Here is a 16,972-nt window from a genome sequence, read left to right as displayed (position 1 = left end):
GAGAGAGACACGAGAGAACGGGCACCCACAGCCAATAGTTTAAATTGCAGTTTTAATATGGTTTGAGTGTAGGAGAGACCTGTTTTGATGAAGCGTTAGGCCATCTGCAACAGAAAAGCTGTGGCAGTTAGACAGCATCGGCATAATGGACCAAGAATCAGACACAGAATCTAACAGCTGCTTCTGTTCTTGAAACTATTTTTGGATCAGTAGGTTGGAATTCAGACATCTGCTTATCTACTTCTGGGAAGCTGAACCATCAGTTTGTTCTGATGCCCAGATTTTCTTAAGTTTGTAAGTTAGGTAGGAAATCTCTTTAGATGAGGGCTCATTGTAGGCAGTTACTGGGTTTCCCTAGTTTGAGTTCAGGGCGCTCATTTTTGGCAAGGAATGTTGGCAAGGAGAGCTGCATCCTCTGGCACATAGACGTATGTTTGACAATACTCTTGCCAAAGAGTAACAAGAGTGTTGGAGCAGGAACAGCTGGCAACTGGGTCAAACGCTCTTGCAGTTTCATTTGGGAAGAAAAGGCATGAAACGTGTGAAGAAGCCTCCTATCAGAAGGATGCATCATGTCTGCTCGTATGTTCTGGAACATGGTGGCCTAGGCCAAAATGAGATTGTCATCATCATGCAAGCCATCATGTTGCGGGATAAGATGGTTTATTTGCTTGTGAACCCAGCCATTCAGGGGGGGGGGGGTGGTTTGTGGAAAAGCTAAGTTTAGGGTGAAACATTTGGACGAGTCCAACTTGGATGTGACATACCATAGTTATTCATGAGTGGGTGGATTGTACATTTGTTGGTAGTGAGTAAAGAGAAAGGAACTGAATCTTTTTTTAAGTGCTGGGAATGAGGGAGAAAAGGAGGATGCTCATCTCATGCTCAGAGATTTCTGGGATGCATCCATTTAAGGAAAATGGAGAGCACCATTTCACAATTTCAGCACCTTTAAGATGGGTGTGGAATTCTGGGATTTGGAGTCCTCCCATCTTAAAGGCGCAGAGGTTGAAAAAGACTGTTCTACAGACTAGATGCTTTCCCTCTGCACCACTGCAGGCAGTCCTTGGCTTTCAGTTACATTGCAACTCTTTGAAGTTACAATGGACTTACCTGGGAGGGGAGGGGTAACCAATGACCAAGATGACCAAGTTCAGATGATCATTTCCACCCCTTGGTCATGTGACTGCACTTCAGGCGCTTGGCAACTTAGCCCACATTTACAGTTGTTTGCAGCGTTCTAGGGGTTCTCTTAAAGACTGCCACATTCCTTAAGGACCACCCCAAAGTACTTCATAAAATTGGTTCAATCACAAGATAAACCTGCTTCATGACTATGGCAGGCTCCATTACGGTCGTAACTTGAGGACTACCTGTACAGCACCATTTACTTTTCCAAAAGAAGTCACTGAAAATTATTTCCACTTCAAGACTAAACCAAAACGCGAGGAAACATTTTTGCAGAATTTATTTTTTAAGGTTTTTTTTAAAATTTTTAGTTTTTCAGGTTTTTTTTCCTGTTTTTATTTTATTTTTTTAAAAAGCCCTAACTTCTATGGCTTCAAAGAAGCTTCAAGAGAAACTTATACACCATAACCTGTGTACACTTTTTTTTTAAAGCAGTAACTAAATTTGCAATGCCACAATCTCTCTTCTGCTTTGGAGCTACACCAGTACAAATCTCATTTCTATTCAGACTTGAAATTACCTTTTTCTTTTGTTACATAATTAAAAAAACAAAACAACCACACAATTAAGTCTGCAAAATTCATTTTGATGCAAATCAGACAACATGGGCCAAAACATACACCTGATAAGACCAGAGAGCTTGGAAGGCCAACTACAACCCTCATTGATTTTTTTTTTTTTTCTATCATTTGAGTTGTCCCTTAAAACTTTGTCACATTCAAAAAGAAAAAAAAAAGAAAAAAATGAATAATCCACATTGCAACTGGTAGTCCAAGCACACTCATGCACTCTACATAAACATTTTAATTTTTTAAAAATTTCTTTTACACCTTCCTGGGATTGGAACTATATAATTTTTTTTCCAGCACAATGCTTAAGGCTGTATTCTGTTTTTCTCTTTGCATTGTTTGGGAATCAAACTCAAACGCTGCACATATCTAAGCAATCCTATTTTAATGGAAGTTGCCCAAATCAAGAATTTTCCCTAGGACCTCCTGTATTCTTGTGATTCTAGCATGGCAGAGGCACTGCTTGTTAACAAAGTTTATAAACTAAGATCAATAAAGTGAGATCATGTTCTGAGTTTAAGTCCCTGCTTTCCTTTTTTTTAAAATCTATTTCAAATGGCCACAAAAACATTCATTCAAATAGGGCAAAGAAATTCATATCCACCTTGAAAAAAAGCACAAAGAATTAAGTGCCAGCTTTCGCAATAAACGGTTGGGCTGGGAGGTTCCGCACCCACTCCATTCCTTTCAGTCATCTGCAGGATTGCTATCGATTACGCAACCCCGAAAGGAAGGGGTTCAAATCTTAAAACCCACATTGGGGTGGGAGGTGGGGGGGAAGGTTTAAATCTAGTTCTAGAAAGTGAACATCTTCAAGGCTATAAGGTGAGGAGGCAGTAACCCTCTCATAATTAGGAGGGGGTGAATGAAGTCCAATAGATATGATTTAGCACTAATGATGAGGTGTGTGGCGAATTTTTAAAGTTGCACTCCTTTGGTCTGTAGCAGTAACCCACTCATCCAAGAATGCTCTTTAGTTTAGCAGAGACCAAAGTATATATTCCCCCACCCCCACCCCCAGTACTAACCCTGCCACCATTTCCCCAGCAGGCCACATCCCGACATTCCAAGTGCTGTAATTACCACACGGAGTGAAAGACAGAATATTTTGGAGCAACACAGGGCCAATTGTCTCATCCCTTGGTATAAAAATATATCTAAAGAAGTAACGAAGCTGCACTGCTATTGTCACAATGCTATGAAGCAGCTCAGACAGGTGTAGCTTTGATGGCCGCAGACCAGCTGTTTCGTTTTTGACTTGGTCAACTGGAAGGGAGAAGCGTGTACGTTCAATCCAGGCATATGGGCCGCAGCGTACCCAGGCACCACTTTGTCTATGGCCGGGGTAGACGTGTAAGCTAGTGATGTGGAATACAAAGGGATAAAAGCCAGACCATACGCGGGCCTCATTCTAAAGCCATCTCCCTTCCCTGGCAAGGTAGATTTTTGGCATGGCTTCGATGTTTTTCGTAACAGGCCTGCAAAGCCTTTTGCTCATTTCCGTACTAATAAAACAGTCCTATATCGGTGGTTCTGCAGGAGCCGATTGCAAGCCATCACCCAAATGGGAAGCTGCAAATACAGACAGCTGTTTGGGTTTTTGAGAAAGAACAGACCAAAACAACAAAGAGTGGATTGTCCTTGCACAACGCTTCATCAGTGGGCCTCCTTCTCTCCACCCAAATGGAAGTTTGCTTCCACCTATTTAATTTCAAATGAAATTGGCAAGTACCCAGGTGCTGTGAGGGCCACCATATGGAACGATCTCACCTAGTGATCCTGTCCATGTCGGTTTCACTTTGGTCATGAAAAGGTCCCCTTCGTCTCCACAGTTCTCTATAACAATGGACGTTGGCTTTGGGGTTTATGTTTGGCAGGCTGCCGTTCCTGAGATCCAAGACTTTTGCCCTTTAATTCTCTCCCACCTGGGAGTGGGTAGAACTTAATTAACATTTTAAAAAAATATCTAAAATTGGATCATTTTCAAGACACAGATGTTGCTGGTATTGCTACAAAAAAAAGTGCACTGAGAAATGAGGAAGTGTGTGAATTATTCCCCAGCCTCCCTCTCCCCCTGCACGATACAATTATTTTTGCCTCTCATGTTATTTGGGGTATGGGGACAACACTTCCCTAAAGGATGTCACCAAAGAGTAATTTGGCAGGGCTGGGGAAAATAAACGGGGTGGGAGGGGGGGAAGGAAACCAAGGAGACATGGGGGGCGGGAACAAGGGGACATCTTTAAAACTCAAAGCAGAACAAAAAAAATAATAAGCAAAATCATTTGCATCGCTATGACAGGAAAGGCGTAGGGGTGAGAGAGATGCTGTGGCATGAAGGCCAAAGATCGCCATTTTTAAATTAACTTAAGAGAGACTGAAGCAAACAACAGAGAAGAAGAAGAAGAAATACGTGCAGGGCTGTTCTCAGAATCATCACTTTGCTTCTTCTAAAGGTAAACAAGTAGAATTGATTCCCATTTTCTGTTTTTTTGTTTTGTTTTGTTCCAAAAGCTTATTTGAGGAGCTCCAAAGAGGGGTGGAGGACAAATAAACTGACAAATGGAAGGGAAGGAGAATTGCTGCATAAATATTAATGCTGTTTTTTCTCTCTCTGTGGACCAGGAGGAAGAGGGAGGATATTTGAGCAAGAAGTCCAACGTGCTTTTTCTGCCAGTGCCTGCCCTAACCCTCCATTTGCATCTCCTGGGAATAAGGGAAAAGGAAAAAAAATGGACCGGGGGAAGCCCCTACCCCCCCAGGTGCCAGCTAGGACAGTCAAAGCCGCCTATGTCCCTACCCACCAATAAAACTGGAGTGGGAGAGCAGGTGGGGGAAACAGTGCCCCCTCCTATTCCATCAAGATCCATTATCCTCAGCCAGGAAGTCAAGAGGAGAGTGGGGGAAACGCAGTCCCGAGAGGATCCTGGCTTCGACCAATAGGAATATTTCACTTGTGGCGCTGGATTGTTTTCCTCTTCCTCCTCTTAAAGAAACAGCAGCACCTAGGGAGAAAGGATATCCTTGTTATATTACTTTGCATTATTATTTAAATGAAAGGAGGTGGCATTTGCAGTTTGTAAAGTGTTAAGTTGAAAGTGATAATTTATTGGAAGTTTATAAGGCTTTTATACTTTATAAGGTGGTGAACATTACCTAACATTCCTTCCTCCTATTTACCACACACAACAACCCTGTGAGGTGGGTTGCACTGAAGCAGAGTGAGTGGCCCGAAGTCACCCAGCTGGCTTTCATACCTAACGTAGGACAAGAATTCACAATCTTGTGGTGATTGACCCCCAACTCACCAGCCAGCTTTCATGCCTAAGGTGACACTAGAACTCAGACTCTTGGTTTCTAGCTTGGTGCCTTAATCACTAGGCTACACTGTCTCCCTGACAGTCTGACATTCTAGGTGTGCGGAGACAGAAAATCCAAGGTATAGAGACAGCCAGAGAAAATCTATTTTTCATGGGCTTCGGCTCTATCGGACATAGGAAGTCCTGATAACCCTCAAGTCAGTAACTCACAGAACAAAAAGGTTAGTTGGCCAGGGGAAATTAGCCCCAAATCAGACTGGGGTCCAAGCCAACATCTTGTGAGCTAATTGACTGGGGCAATTAACTTAGTTTGCAACCAAGTTATCAATTGACGCTTATTAAGACAGCCTTATGACCATTGAGAAAGTGACCTTTTGACAGATAACTGAGAATGTGGCTTCCTGAGTGATTTTAGGTCAAAATATTTCAGGTAGTAAGTGATGGAAAAGCTGTTCCCTGCTGGCAGACAGGAGAGGTGAAGCTGGTTGGATGGAGCAGGACATTTGCCTTGTATAAGCTTCAAAACTTCACCATGTTTTCTGCTCATGAACCTGCCACATCGGTCATAACAGAGCCATGATGGCTTCTAGCTGGCTGTCATAATTCCAAGGCAGAGCTGACACACTTTCCTCTCCATCATCTTCCATTTTACAGTGTTTAATCCGAGCCACAGAGGCTCCTAGCAGAACTCAGCCAGGTGAACCAGTTACTCACTTTGTGTCGTCTACCACCTCAACCTCGGCAGGTGCGGTGATGGGGGCGTTTGAGTGGCCGGCAGTGGGGTCATCCGTGTTCAACTCCCCATTGGTAGAACTCATGACCTAAAAGAGAGCAAGCAGGTGAAGAGCCAAGAAGATCGGGCAGGGCTTCAGGTAGAGGTGGCTTAGCGTCTTTGCAGCGTGACAAAGGGGGAAATGAACGGGAGAGACAAAGCAGGCCTCAGGCACGCTGGCCTCATGCTACTTAAGGTACCAATCAAAACTTCACTCTGCTTCTTAATCCTCTCTCTGCTCCTGCAAAAGCAGCCACAGGAAGAAAGCTTGCATCCAGCCAAGCATTCAAAGCAAAGGGGGCTAACTTTCAGGTGCCATGTGAAATTCCATCCAACAGAGACCTGCCTACAAATGAAAATAAATACAGGTAGTCCTCTACTTATGATTAGTCATTTAGCGGCTGCTTGAAGTTATGACAAACCCCCCCAAAAAGCTAATTATGACCCATTCTGAAGTTATGATGGACAGCCTCTCCCCATAGTCATGTGACTGCATTTGGACGCTGGGTAACTGGCCTGCATTTACGCCCGTTTGTGTAACCCTGATTCATGACAGGGGTCTCCAATCTTGGCAACTTTAAGACTTGTGGACTTCAACTCCCAGAATTCCTCAGCCAGCACAAGTCTTAAAGTCTTGCCAAGGTTGGAGACCCCTGATTTATAACATTTTTGTTGGACACCAGCGTTTACTTCCAGCTATTGGCCTATAGAGAACAATAAGTTTGCTTAACAATGATAGGGTTCAGTTAATGACCACTGCAAAAAAGGGATGTAAAAATCAAGTCAGCCATGTAATGGCCCACTCTACAACCATCATGACTTACAACTGTAATTGCCAGGCTCAATTACAGTCCTAAGTCAAGGACTATCTCCTTGGATCTCCCTGTTTATGTGGGCTAAATGGTTTCCGGCACAATGTCATTTCCTATTCAGGAGATTCAGAAATAATAGTTCTTTCCTGAACAAATTTGCTCCCTTCCTCCCTGGCCCAAACCAAGTTTTTACTTAACAGCTGTACCAGTGCAAACTAGTTAACATCTACTACTGGGGTTGCAGGCCCAGTTTAATGTATGGTTTCAGTTGCTGTCTTATGTGTCAACTGATAAAACATTCCTATGCCTGTTTTCAAGTCGCCATAGACAAGGGGCTGGGGAATCTGAAGGGGCAGTTTAAAACCAGAAGTACATTCCACCCTTATCTTTAAAAGATTGTACCTAGGCTACTGGATCTTCTGCCCCCGAAAACCCTTCGTTGGAGAATGTGATTCATGACACCCGGCCCATGAATGTGCTTCATTGAAGAATCTGATTTATGATACACTCGGGGGAGGGGGGGAAAACAGGATCACAGGTGACTGTGAATTACGTATGCCAGAGTTGGTTTCATTTAGGTTAATGCCAGCATGTTGCTCCTAATAAATCTTTTGAGTTTTTTTTGAAGCTTGGCTCGAGGCTCATAATTTAATTCGGGCAATCGCTGGAACCCTGACATGATGAGGGTTTAGACTCTTGCCTTAAGCAACGGTTGGTGCTAGTCAAAGATGTGCATCAGATGGGAAAGCAATGCACACAGGAGCTTGGGAAGGGGCATAGATGGAAGAGGCAACCATGGACAAAGACACAGAAAACACAGAAGCTTCTGTCCACAGAGTGGCACTTTATTTGGCCATGAGAGCTAGAAAACCAGCACAGATGTTCACTGTGATGCTAAATTTCCTATCATACAAAGGCTGCCCATTTGAGAATCCCACCATTTAAAATTCATCCGTTGTAAAAGATGGTTGCTAATCTTACATCAACTATTTTGATTCTGTCATCTTTACATTATTACTATTGTATAATTATAATTATTATTATTTTAATGTGTCTAGTCCTCATGGATGTAGAACAGCTCTGCAAGTAAGTTTATAAACTGGACAGAGCACCTGAACGTGAAGGAGGATAGCTACACCCAGCATGTTGGCCACTGTTCTTTTCCCTGTTACCCCCAAATTTAAATGCTGGCATTGTTCGCCAAAAAGCTTTACCAAAGAGATACAAAAAGCACACAATAGACCTTGCTATGAATCAACTTTAGACATTCAGGTGCAAATTAAGATTAAAACTAATATTTAATTCAGTAGCCAGATGAGATTTCCAGGTTGTAGAAGTCTACCCTCTTAGCATGGGCGTCTGTGAAGATTTCTGGCTCAACAAAAACCAAATGAAACCCAATAGAATGTGATGAACATCTGCAAATCCAGGAATCTGGGTTTCCTTCCTTGTCCTGGTGAGCATTTTTTGCATTTCCAAAAGCAGATGAGACTTACATACCAATGACAGGCAGAGCAGAAGAACATGGAGGAACGCAAACTGTACATATACGTGTATACAATGGGGGCCACGGTGGCTCACGTGATAAGACACTGGGCCTGCACACCGCTGAAGTCGGCAGCTCGGTGGCTCGATTCCCATGATCGAATAAACCGCAGAGGGACAAGAAAGGAGCCTCCCCCAACTGCCTACCGGCATTCAGGCATCCCGCAGGTAGAGATAACACTGCCCAAAAAAAATCCTTTTACAGAGGCAGCCAGCCACCTCGGTAATCCCTGGCTAACAGGTGCCATACGCTAAATAAACTGAATAAACGTGTATACATTTTTTTTCTAGATATTCTTATGGTTGAACTAGAATCCGCTCTTGCACTGAAATGGTGCACGCACACATACGCAATCACACGGCAAGAACACAGGAACACACCTCAGCTTTAAGCATGGTTTCTATTCTTACCTACATTCACAAGATTTTGCTAGTAGATTCTCTTTAATTTCTACAAGTGCCTTTTGCAGAAATTCGACCTACCGAGTATGGTTTTAACAGTTTCTTCTTAAGCTTGCAAATATGTTTATCTATTTAAACTTCCAAGTTGTTTAGCTTCTTCTCCCTTCCAACCCCTTTCCTTCTCCTCCCTATTTTTTTCATATCATTGAGAATGCCAAGTTCACCTCCTGAGGCCAAACAAACCGGATTTCTTACAAGAATCATTATGAAGAAAGGAATTTTCTTTACTCTTCTTCAGACAATTTTTGGGAGCCAAGCAGAATGAGGAGAAAGGAAAACTATCTATTTCAAGGCAGCAGAACAAACTGCATTTCAGGATTTCTGAATTGGTCCATGTGCCGTCAAAACAGGACTGAAAAGCAAATCGGCGCCACAATGACTGGACATACAGAGGGTCAAGGGGGGGGGAAAGCTCAGAAGACTTCTGTGACATGTACCTGAACGGAACCCCCAAGCCTGCTGGCTGCCAAGGGGGCTCCTAGAGTGTCCTCAGCAGGCTGCTGGCCAGCCTGGGGATCCCATAATTCCGTCCCCTCAGGTGACTGCTAATGATGGAGGCAGGAAGCAAAGGGGGAAAATCATAGGAATAATTTTTTTTTAAAAACAGGGAGAGGGGTTAGGAAGACAGAAAAGATGGGGGATTTTCAAAGGAAAGGGGAACACAGGTGAAGAAAGGGGGGGGCGGGGACAACAACATGCAAAAGCAAAAAGAATTTGAAACAGGCTAGAAAGCAAATCAATACAGCATCCTTCAAATGTCATCAGCATTACCAGGTAGAGCAGGGGTCTTCCAAACTTGACAACTTTGAGACTTGTGGACTTCAGCTCCCAGAATTCCTGAGCTAACATGACTGGAGGAGGAATTCTGGGAGTTGAAGTCCACAAGTCTTAAAGTTGCCAAGTTTGGAGACCTCTGAGGTAGAGAAATGGGCCTAGTCCATTTCGGGAGGGCCGACCATGTTCCCTACACCCTTCGGAACCTCTTGGGTTTGCTAGTTGTCATGTTTGACTCCTCAAAACTGTGGTTCCTCAATGTATTTGCATAAATATTCAATGTCCAGAAACATTACAGGACTATTTTCCATCCTTCCTTCCCTCCTTCCCATACTTTGTTTCACAATGGCTGCCTTTGCACAGCCTAGGTCAACTGCTACCCGGGTTTGGGGGGAAGAATAGATTTCTTCAGTGTGGCATCAGTGCACAACCATAGCAAACAAGAAGCCACCCTGCCCCTTTGCTGCTGTATAGTTGAGGAGGCCATTCAGCAACACACAGACACACCCTTTAAAATCCAGGGTGTTCCCATCAGGATTGGAACCCCTGTCACCAGGGAGAGAGGATTAGCCACCACATTTCTTTTCTACCTATGTTTTTCTCCATGAGGCAGGCATAGGGAGGCATACACAAAATGGAAAATGGAAAACAATCTCAGTGCTTACACAACACCTGTTGTTGTTAAATCTTCTTATCCCAAATCCTTAGGGTTTTTAAAAAAATATATTTGTTTCAGATCTTTGTTCTAAAAGAAGAAACCCCTTTTTTCAGGACAGAACAGCCTGCCTGCTGAGTCAGATCAAGGCTCACCTTTAGCTCAGCGTTTTGTTCACCACGAAAGGCAACCGGATGGATCTGCAGCACCTACAAAAAGGCGGCCGAGACCTGCTACTCTAACACTGCTGTCCTCTACCTGGGATTTGAAGGTATGCAGCCTCCAGACCAGATGCAACCTGGAGCCTCCAGGTCCAACAGTCCTTGATAGACAATGAATTCACCCAATTCCCTTCTAAGGTCACCAGCCATGGTTTTCAGGCAGGTAGGGTCCAGGGGAAGAGCTTCCTCTGCCACTGAGCCTGCCCTTTGGAACACCTGGCCTCACAGAGTGAGGTGGGATCCAATCCTCCAGAACTTCCATCAGAGTTTCAAGCAGGGGTCTCCAACTTTGGCAACTTTAAGACTCGTGGACTTCAACTCCCAGAGTTCCTCAGCCAGTTGCCAAGGTTGGAGACCCCTGGCTCTGGTTGGTTGGGGCTTCACATTGGGGGTGATTCATAAATAAATAACGGATCCCAACACCCCACTTGCTCATCCTACTCCCTCCCCTACTTTTAATTAGGGTAGAACAGTTATATTGTTATTATGTTTTGTTTGCATTGCGTATAGCAGGGGTGTCCAACTCACATCGTCATGGCGGCATCATGTGATGTATCGGGACCCACCCCCTTTGTTAAACAGGGCGTGGACGTGGCCAGCGCATGACACATGCGGCCCGTGAGTTTGACAGCCCTAGTGTATAGGTTTTGTGTAACTTTACTTTTTTAATATTGTATGCTGCCCAGTTACCCTGTGGTAAGATGGGCAGCTAATAAATTTAATAAATAAAAATAAGTAATAAAGTCACCCGTTAATAGCCACCACCATGTTTTATGATAATGAATTTATGTTAGTGACAATGTAAGGAAGTGCCTCCTTTCCAAACACTTTATTGAGTTGTCCCTGTTCCTAATGTTTTTGATAATGAGAGAAGTTTCTCTTTCTTTAGGCCAGGAGTGTCCAAACTTGGTAACTTTAAGATCTGTGGACTTCAACTCCAAGAATTCCCCAGACAGACATGCTGGCTGGGGCATTCTGACAGTTGAAGTCCAAAAGGCTTAAAGTTTACAAGTTTGGATATCCTTGTTTTAGGCCATGCATGATTTTAGACATCTCTATCCTTTTTTTTTGCTAAATGAAAGGATCCCAAGTATCTTGGCTTTTCTCATAAAAGAAGTGAAGTCCCTCAATCATTTTGGTTGCTACTTCTGCACTTTGTCCCATGCCATTTTATCTCTTATGGTGACCAGAACTCTACACATGATACCAAATGTAGATGAACCATAGATTTACAGGTAGGTCCTTGACTTACAACCACCATTAGCACCAGAATTTCCATGGCTAAGTAAAGCAGTTGTTAAGAGTCATGTTTGATTTTATGACTTGTTTGCATTTTTTTCAGTGCAGTTCTATCTTCAAACAGTCACTAAACAAATGGTTGTAAGTCAAAGACTATCTGTTACCAAGCTGTGTTTTCCTAATAATAGATAGTACTGAATTTACCTTTTTCATAGTTACTACACGCTGAGTTGACACCTTAATTTAACCCTCCTTTTACAATCCAATATTTTTTTCTTGGTTACTTACAATAGCTCAACCTCTTATCATTACCTTCATGAACTTGTTGTTTTTTTTTTAAAAAAATCCCTATGTGCTCATTTTACATTTCCTTAAATTAAACCACTGTTTGACCATCCACCCAATTCAGAATGATCTGTCTGGAATTCAAAATGAAAGTGTTTACCAGACTGAATAGTTTGCTGCAGCTGCAAACCTGATCAGCACACTGTTTATTCCTACATCACAATCATTTATGAATAAGTTTTAAAAGCTAGTTCCAGCAGACTTTTCTTATACTCCACCTTTAAAGAAAAAGTACCATATGTTCTGTTTTTGGATTACTGTTCCACAATAATTAAAATTTACTAAAGAACCATTGATGAGAAACTTGGTCAAAAGATTTTTGGAAATCCAAATATAAAACATGGCCGGGGTCATCTCCTCAACTTACCAACAGACACTGTGAAAAACTCAAAATGGCTGGTGAGCCAAGATTTACCCTTGCAGATTCCATGCTGACCCCTACTTTAAGACAAGTGAGCTGCAAATGGCTCCTACTTTGCTTTGAGTCCAACACAAAGTAAGAGTGATTAAAACGTTTAAAGCTGTATATATGGCTTGGCATCCAAGCACCTACAGGAAAGTTTATCCAGATGTACATACAGGTAGTCCTTGTTTAGTGACCCCAATTGGGACCACCAACTCAGTTATTAAGTGAAGCAGTTGCTAAGCTATGCTTAGAGCAACTATGCTCTAAGAGCATCTATGCTTATGATTCTATAGCTGGCTGGGGAATTCTGGGGATTGAAGCCCAGACCTCTTCAAGCTGCCAAGGTTGAGAAACTCTGTTGTAGCCCCTGAGGGTTTAAGGGAAGAAATATGGAAGATTTCCATTCCACAGGAAATGGTGGAATGGGAGCCTGGCCTCTTTTCAGTGCCTGCCACCCCCTCCAAAACATCTTCCTTTTGAGATACGGAATGGCTCAAATCCTGCATGTTAGAAAAATCTTAATACTTTCTGTATTCTGCAGAGCATTTGGTCTTGATGGCATAGGGCTGCCATAATTAGCTAGCTTAAATTGTGAAACATTTTAACTGCACTCTACAGTTCATTTCAATTCCATTCATGGCCAAAAGACCTGCTGTGGTTTTATTATATGTTAATATAACCCCGTGTTTTTCAACCTCAAATCCCTGAACTTTGGGAGCTGAAGTCTATACAACACAATGAAACAGATAATCAAGAACCCACTCCACACTGAGATGAGAAAGTGGCAGTTTTAGTTCAAAACAGCATGGTTAATTGTGGGTTAAATTATATTCTGCCTATTAGCCATGCTGTGCTAATTCTGAGGCCATGCTGAAGCCCAGCCCAGCAAGTCCTCCAAGAAAAAGAGTTGGTGATATAGAGTGGCTGGAAAAATAAAAACCAAGCAAGGATCTTCATTATAGAATTCATTATTGCACCTTGGAAGTCATAGAAGTTTTCCAAATGCTGGAACTTGTAACGAACAAACCATTAACACACCACCATTTGCTTGGCCAATGGTGAAGGGATTTTGACATAATCAAGTCTTGCTAATGTTTTCCTAGCACAGGAGCCATCACTCAAAACCAGAAGAATTGAGGGTGGGGGGAACGGGGACTCCACATTTCCAAAATGGAAAATGGCTCAGACACCATTACTGTGATTTACCAGTCAACCTAGACAGTTAGATCAAGAGAGAAAGGCAGCAGAATGGAGGTTCGTACCAAAAAGGTACAGCATCTGCCTTTTATGCAGAAAGCCCTGGGTTCTGCTCTTGGCATCTCCAATTAAAGGTGGCAGGGTAGGAAATGACCCTGCTGTGCAGTGAGAGTTAAGGAGAGCCCTGCAAACGTTTTGATGTACAGCCCCCGTGATATCTTTCTGCTGGTCATGCTAGTTAGAACTCATTTGTTTATTATATCCCGCCTTTATTATTTTTCATAAAGGACCATTTTGAGAAACAAGAGGGCAAACCAGTGGTGGGATTCAAATATTTTTACCACCGATTCAGTGGCCGTGGCTTGGTGGGCGCACTTTGCGCATGTGCACACACTTTGCACGTGCGCGTGCACCAAACATGCAGTTTGCGCAGGCACAGAGGCGTTTGCGCAGGCTTAGAGGTGTTGTAATTCGCCTCCTGCAAGCCTGCACTCTCCCGGTCGCTTCCGCAGCTGCCGCGCAGCACTCTTCTGTGCCGCACAAAGCAGCTGCGCTTCAAATTCAGAGGATAAAGGTGAGTATGGGAGCCCAGGTGGGCGTGTGGGCCCAACAGCAGAGCAGTGAAGAGAACCGGTTTGGTCTCCGCTGATCATCGCTGCTACCGGCTCGGTCAAACCGGTAGAACCCCACCACTGGGTCAAACCTATCAAGTTGCTCCTTCTTCCTCCTATTTTCCCCACAACAGCCACCCTGTGAGGTGAGTTGGGCTGAGAGACAGTGACTGACCCAGCTGGCTTTCACGGCTACAGTTGGATTTGAACTCATAATCTTCCGGTTTCTAACCTGGTGCTTTAACAAACCACACCAAACTGGTTACCTCGTGGAAGCTGAAGTGCAAAACCTAAGGAGAGAACTGGATCACCTAACCCAACTATTATCAGTATGAAGAACCATTAGTCTGGATCAAGAACAGGTGTTTTCACATCAAGCCATGTTTTAGCCACACTTCCAGGAGACAAAGATATCTCTAGCTCTATCCACCAGGTGGCACCAAGCCTCCATTTCCAGGTTGTGCTTCCCTTGTCAAAGTACCTTATACCAGAGCTTCCCATTCTTTAAGGCAACTTTAAGATGTGTGGACTTCAACTCCCAGAATTCCCCAGCCAACACCTTAAAGTTGCCAAGATTGGGAACCCCGCCTTATACTTTTGCTGCACAAATTAAAGCTGTGATCTGTCTCTCATTTAGCTACTCGCCTACTCACATTCCAACCCCAGGACAGAGATAAATAGATCAATAAATCAAACACTTAGTTACCTGCTGTTTGATGTACTGCTGTGCTTTCTCCCTGTTTGGAGGCTGGACTTGTACGTCACTCTGGATTGTGCCAATAGGTGTTGGCTGCAGAAAGGAGGAAGAAACAGGCAAAAAACATTCAAGAGTTTTCAAAAATGATCTCCACCAATTCAGACAACTGGGCTTAAGGGTCTTCTAGGAGAACAAATGCCTTTCTCTGCCTGGAAAGAGAATCAAATGCCTTGGAATAATCGGGTTTTTCTACCATCAAATGTCCAAGGCAGCTAAAAGAAATAAACATTCCAATACAGGTAGTCCTCAAATTACAACGATTAATTTAGTGACCATTTGAAGTTACTACAGCACTGAAAAGAATGACTTATGAAAATTGTTCACATTTACGACTGTTGCAGCATCCCCAGGGTCACGTGATCAAAATTTGGACACTTGGAAACTGGCATGTATTTATCACAGTTGCACTGTCTTGGGGGTCGGTACGATCGCTATTTGTAACCTTCTCAGCCGGCTTCTGACAATCAATGGGGGAAGCCAGATAATGTTTGAAGACTGAACAATTCACTTAACAGCTGGAGTGATTCACTTATGAACCATGGCAAGAATGGTCGTAAAATGGGGCAAAACTCACTTAACAAATGGCTTAGCAACAGAAATTTTGGGATCCATTGTGGTTGTAAGACAAGGACTACTTGTTAATACAGAATAGCAGACCCAATATTTGCTTGTTTCCTCTGAGAGTGGACAGTGTACAGGTGGTCCTTGACTTACAACTAGTTGCTTAGCGACCATTCAAAGTTACCACAGACCTGACTTGGGGCTACTTACAATCTGGATTTGAAATTTCTGCAGTTGATCTGTCCAGCGGTCACCTGACTGAACTTCGAACGCCCGGCAACACAGCTGCCATCTCTGGCCATCTGCAGCATCCCAAAGTCACATGGCTGCATTTTGCAATAGTTTTGCCCAAATCCAGCATTCACTTTGTTTTCAGCAAAACGCACCCACGGCAAACCACCTAATGACCATGGCACTAATTCAACAAGTACCCAGGAGTCTCTTGACATTGAGATGGGCTGCGTATAAATTTAATGAAACAAAATAAAATGTAAAACCGTGGCATTCACTTAATGACTGCCACATGTCCGACGCATTTTACAACTGTCCCAAACTTATGACCATGATGGACAGGCTCCGTTATGATCATAAATTGAGAACAATCTGCATGGCTACTCATAACTGAGACATTGCAAGAGAAATGTAAGAAACATTTTCGTACATTTTTTCAGGAAAAGAGCAACCTTGACCATTAAGAAGCTATACTTACTTTCCAGATTATATGGCTCTTAAGGAGGGTTATAACAATCCACGTAATATTTGCCACCTTTCTTGACAATATTTGCGTGATGGAATTTTTTTTATGCTTATAAACGTCACAGAATTCCCCAACCTTTCTGGCTTTGTGGACTGGGGGGTGGGCATCGTTCTGCGTGAGTGGAGGGAAAGAGCACACACGCCATTTGTGCGAGCTGCGGACACACACACACACACACACCCCACTCATGCAACTGGAGCACACCCAAACTTGCCACTGCTTGCACAAGTGGGGATGTGTGCACGTGTGCTCAACTAGCACTTTCAAGTCCGGTTCCCAATGGCTCAACCCCCGGGAGTGGCCCATGGCCCAGAGGTTGGGGACCCCGTCATAGCATCTCTGTTCACTTTCTCCACTGAACAAAAAGGCTATGTGTGTATGTTTGTGTGTGTATTGTGTTATACTAGTTTTATCCTTCTCTATCCAGAAACCTCCTGGCTGTTACTTACTAAAGGTTTCCCAGCCCAGTCATATTCATAATCAAAGACGTAGCCATTCCGGTCAAACAGGTCAGTGAAAAGTTTCCGTAGATAGTCATAATCTGGCTTTTCAAAGAAGTCCAGACGTCGCACGTAGCGGAGATATGTGGCCATCTCCTCTGCAAAAGAAAAAGGCACATCTGCTGTTTAAAACTCAAAAGGAGGAGGAAAAAATGCAGGTGTGAAGCTCCACAAAATAAAGATGGCGGCAGTTATGGAGAGAGAGATAGGATCTAAAATTATGTTTCTTCATTGTGGAAATCAGTGCAAATGATGCTGCTGAGAATGGTTTGGATTCTACC

The 16,972-nt window shown here is 43.4% G+C and overlaps 1 protein-coding gene and 1 long non-coding RNA gene across 8 annotated transcripts in view; both read right to left on the bottom strand.

The window, feature by feature from the left end:
* Window positions 1-346: 346 nt before the first annotated feature.
* On the bottom strand, window positions 347-1,041 carry LOC148133531 (uncharacterized). Its single transcript, XR_015746958.1, has 2 exons — window positions 939-1,041; window positions 347-504 (listed from the first exon to the last, which is right to left on the bottom strand). It is a non-coding gene; the product is annotated as an uncharacterized LOC148133531 (long non-coding RNA).
* Window positions 1,042-1,455: 414 nt separating this feature from the next.
* The window catches only part of CSNK1G2 (casein kinase 1 gamma 2), a 113,006-nt gene continuing 97,489 nt past the window's right edge, over window positions 1,456-16,972 (bottom strand). For 4 of the 7 annotated variants that reach the window (XM_087952637.1, XM_087952635.1, XM_087952636.1 and 1 more), the window contains 5 exons: window positions 16,641-16,789; window positions 14,823-14,906; window positions 9,106-9,213; window positions 5,792-5,898; window positions 1,456-4,762 (listed from right to left, as the gene is read on the bottom strand). In XM_087952637.1, the coding sequence (XP_087808763.1) occupies window positions 4,708-4,762; window positions 5,792-5,898; window positions 9,106-9,213; window positions 14,823-14,906; window positions 16,641-16,789 (503 nt within the window). In that variant the 3' untranslated portion in view covers window positions 1,456-4,707. The remainder of the gene's footprint in view (window positions 4,763-5,791; window positions 5,899-9,105; window positions 9,214-14,822; window positions 14,907-16,640; window positions 16,790-16,972) is intronic. The other 3 variants (XM_026681074.2, XM_026681073.2, XM_026681075.2) reach the window with 1 other exon arrangement.

Source organism: Notechis scutatus, chromosome 1 (assembly GCF_049901735.1).
Source record: "Notechis scutatus isolate UNSWTSFEM ecotype Mainland chromosome 1, rNotScu1.2, whole genome shotgun sequence".
In the NCBI taxonomy this organism is placed as follows: domain Eukaryota; kingdom Metazoa; phylum Chordata; class Lepidosauria; order Squamata; family Elapidae; genus Notechis; species Notechis scutatus.
The sequence above is the reverse complement of the archived record's forward strand: the minus strand, read 5'-3'. Positions and strand labels throughout refer to the sequence as shown.